This window comes from Guyanagaster necrorhizus, assembly GCF_019112545.1.
Source record: "Guyanagaster necrorhizus MCA 3950 unplaced genomic scaffold BT62scaffold_141, whole genome shotgun sequence".
Lineage (NCBI taxonomy): Eukaryota > Fungi > Basidiomycota > Agaricomycetes > Agaricales > Physalacriaceae > Guyanagaster > Guyanagaster necrorhizus.
In genome coordinates, this window is record NW_025065020.1 from 1 (window position 1) to 2,615 (window position 2,615).

At 55.0% G+C, this 2,615-nt stretch overlaps 2 protein-coding genes across 2 annotated transcripts; one reads left to right on the top strand and one right to left on the bottom strand.

Moving 5' to 3' along the window:
- Positions 1-518: 518 nt before the first annotated feature.
- On the bottom strand, positions 519-1,367 carry BT62DRAFT_914910 (uncharacterized protein; the record flags this gene model as incomplete). Its single annotated transcript, XM_043183916.1, has 1 exon — positions 519-1,367. A coding segment is annotated over one exon (849 nt), but the record flags the coding sequence as incomplete, so codon positions are not given.
- A 347-nt stretch (positions 1,368-1,714) lies between these two features.
- BT62DRAFT_1014465 (uncharacterized protein) lies at positions 1,715-2,462 on the top strand (the record flags this gene model as incomplete). The annotated part of the gene is made up of 4 exons (XM_043178220.1): positions 1,715-1,919; positions 1,994-2,023; positions 2,072-2,107; positions 2,164-2,462. 4 exons carry the CDS (start codon positions 1,715-1,717, stop codon positions 2,460-2,462), a joined length of 570 nt encoding a protein of 189 aa, XP_043032551.1.
- Between the last annotated feature and the right edge of the window lie 153 nt (positions 2,463-2,615).

Consider the following 2,615-nt stretch of genomic DNA (forward strand, 5'->3'; position numbering starts at 1 on the left):
TCTTCCCACGCTGACTTAATTAAGTCGGTATTACGGGGGGTATAAAACATATATTTCATACCTACTGAGAGCTGAATTTCAATTTCTTTGGGAATGGTCACACCGGGAGACTTATGTACTGAATTACGATACTGAGCGGCCAACAAAATATCAATTGGCGTATGTAAATGTACAAAATTTAAAGCTACCGGGTATGGTACTGTGAGCAACCAGTCAGGATAAGTAGCGGCAATGTCATACCTGAAATTACTCGGGGTGCGCCCAGCGAGTACTACTTCCTTGCCTTTCCCTTGCCCTTGTCGTTGGATTTCTGTCGAGGGCGTCCGGACCCGGAAGGCTTCGTTGCGTCGGGAACTCGTCGACGCGCCTTGGGTATATATTTGGGCGGAGGCGGATGCTCCGACCCAGTCCGGATCTTCTTGCCGGTCGAACTCTGCGACTTCCTCGGACCCTGCATCTGTTTCTAGATGAAGAGGAGTCAGTGAGTGTTTAGAAGAGGGATATGGGAGAAATGTTACCACACTCCGACGGCCCGGCTTCCTATCAACCTGCTTAAGGCGAGCGGCGACTGCTCGGTCGACCATCGATTGTATCGAGGGGCCGGCCCGGGTGGCATCTGCCATCTCCACGTCCGCTGCCTTGGCCAATGCTTTCTTTCGGTCTTGTTTCGCCGACGTTGCATGCGAAGCCAACTCCACAATGGAGATGACTCGGAAAGCATACACTACAACGTCGGCCAGCAAATTCTTGCACTCCGCGACCTTCTGAGCGTCTTCCACCCAGACCAAACCCTCTACTTTGTTGTCGGCAGAGAACCGAATGTTCGCAACACGGCGGTTGCGAAGCACTACCTGGCCTCGTTCGATAACGATTGGCGATAGCCGCTCGTACAACTTTTCGGGGGTGATTGCCGCCTCCAAAAACCTAATGTCATCCTTTTTGGCTGCAATAGCCGTATCAAGGAGACCGGTGAGGTACGCTTTATGGGCGTCCTCAAGGTTTTTACGGTGAAGCAAAGCTTCGGGGGAGGAGCCGTAGTCCGCGGTAAGCTGGACTTCGGGCGCTTGCCTAAACAAGTGCGCGGGCATTGTTCCAGCCTTTTTATGGGCTTCCCACTTTACCAGAGTGAGCCGCGCCGAGCACAACTTGTTAGTCGTGCCGGCAACGCCCCGAAGGGGCTCGCGGAGAACTTCGACAAAGTCACCAGGGACTAAGTCGATCAACGCGTCCACCGTTCGAGCGCCTTGAAGGGCGGCTCGGCGGGCGACGGCTGCATGGTCGGACTGAATGTCCAATCCACCGGCGACGGAAAAGACGTCGGGGACGGGGGAGAGGGCGCGGGCTACGACGGAGGCTATCGACGACATGCTGTATAGTAGGTAGTAACTACACCGTCATAGCAATGGTAAATACTCGTAGATAGGGTTAGGACGGTGTACCCCCTTCGGCGAAGCCGTTGGGGGTACACAGTATGCAAGCATCACCCTTCGCCGTCGCATAAGCAGGCGGCACGGTTGGGTTATTTCATACTCCGATGCATTAAAACACACCGTCTGTCGCAGAAGGTTGGCAACGTCATCTTGACCAGGAGTCCAGCCCTTCCTAACTGCGGGGCTTTGACCTGGACGAGTACTACGTTGGACTCATTCCACCGGCACGACTTCTCACCAGGTAATAAATTACCCGATTACGTCCGTCAACACCTCGTCCCGCGATGTGCGCAGCTGCCCGTGTGGCGGTTACCAACTCCGTGGCGAGCATGATCCCGCCGGCCCGAATTACCACGGCACGGCGAAACACCATGTCGGAACACCCGACGGGGGACGACCCGCCCAGGTGGAGTGGCACCTACCTCCGGTATAGCCCGCCTACAAAGCTGCGTCAGTGTATCTGGCCAGTCGGTCAAGTATGTGGTAGGCGTTAGTGGGATCCCCAAGTGCGTCGAAGGACTCCTCCCACATATTACCTGCCCATGGGTTTCCCCATTATGTAGACTATATCTTAAGCATGTCGTCATCGGACGGTGAGTCATAAGCTCCCACCCCGCCTGGACATGCCCACCAACGCTTAGTCGTTGAACTCCTCCCATGGTACCGTTACAGAGCCGGTCGGTAGTGCCGCTCCGCAGATACGGGTGCCGGGGTCGGATGGATGGTACTTTAGGGGTTAGCTGCGGATTACCCATTTCGGCTTTCGCCTCATCTGCACAATTATTACCCGGATGGAAATCCTACAACGGCGCCTTTCGGCTAAGGACTGGCAAAGCGGCCGAACCGGTCTATGCACTGCGCCCCCATTCCGCCTTGGTATGTGTCAGCTTTAGGGCTTTCCCGAACAATTCGAAGGTGTCGCCATCGACGCAAGTGACTAGCTACGTATTTACCATCTACGTAACTATACCCATACCGGGGAGCCCGTTACTCCAACAGAGGCGCTGTCGACACAATGTCCGCCTCCTTTAGAGGCGTCCACAGGACGAGGGTCCGCATTACCCTGGGATCAGCGCTTGTTTTGCCGGCTTGAGTATAGAAAACTCACCTCAAGAGTGTTGAGGGTTGTGAGAATGCTTGTTAAAGCGAATCAAGGTCCAACAGAGGGATGGGGTCACCATCTCT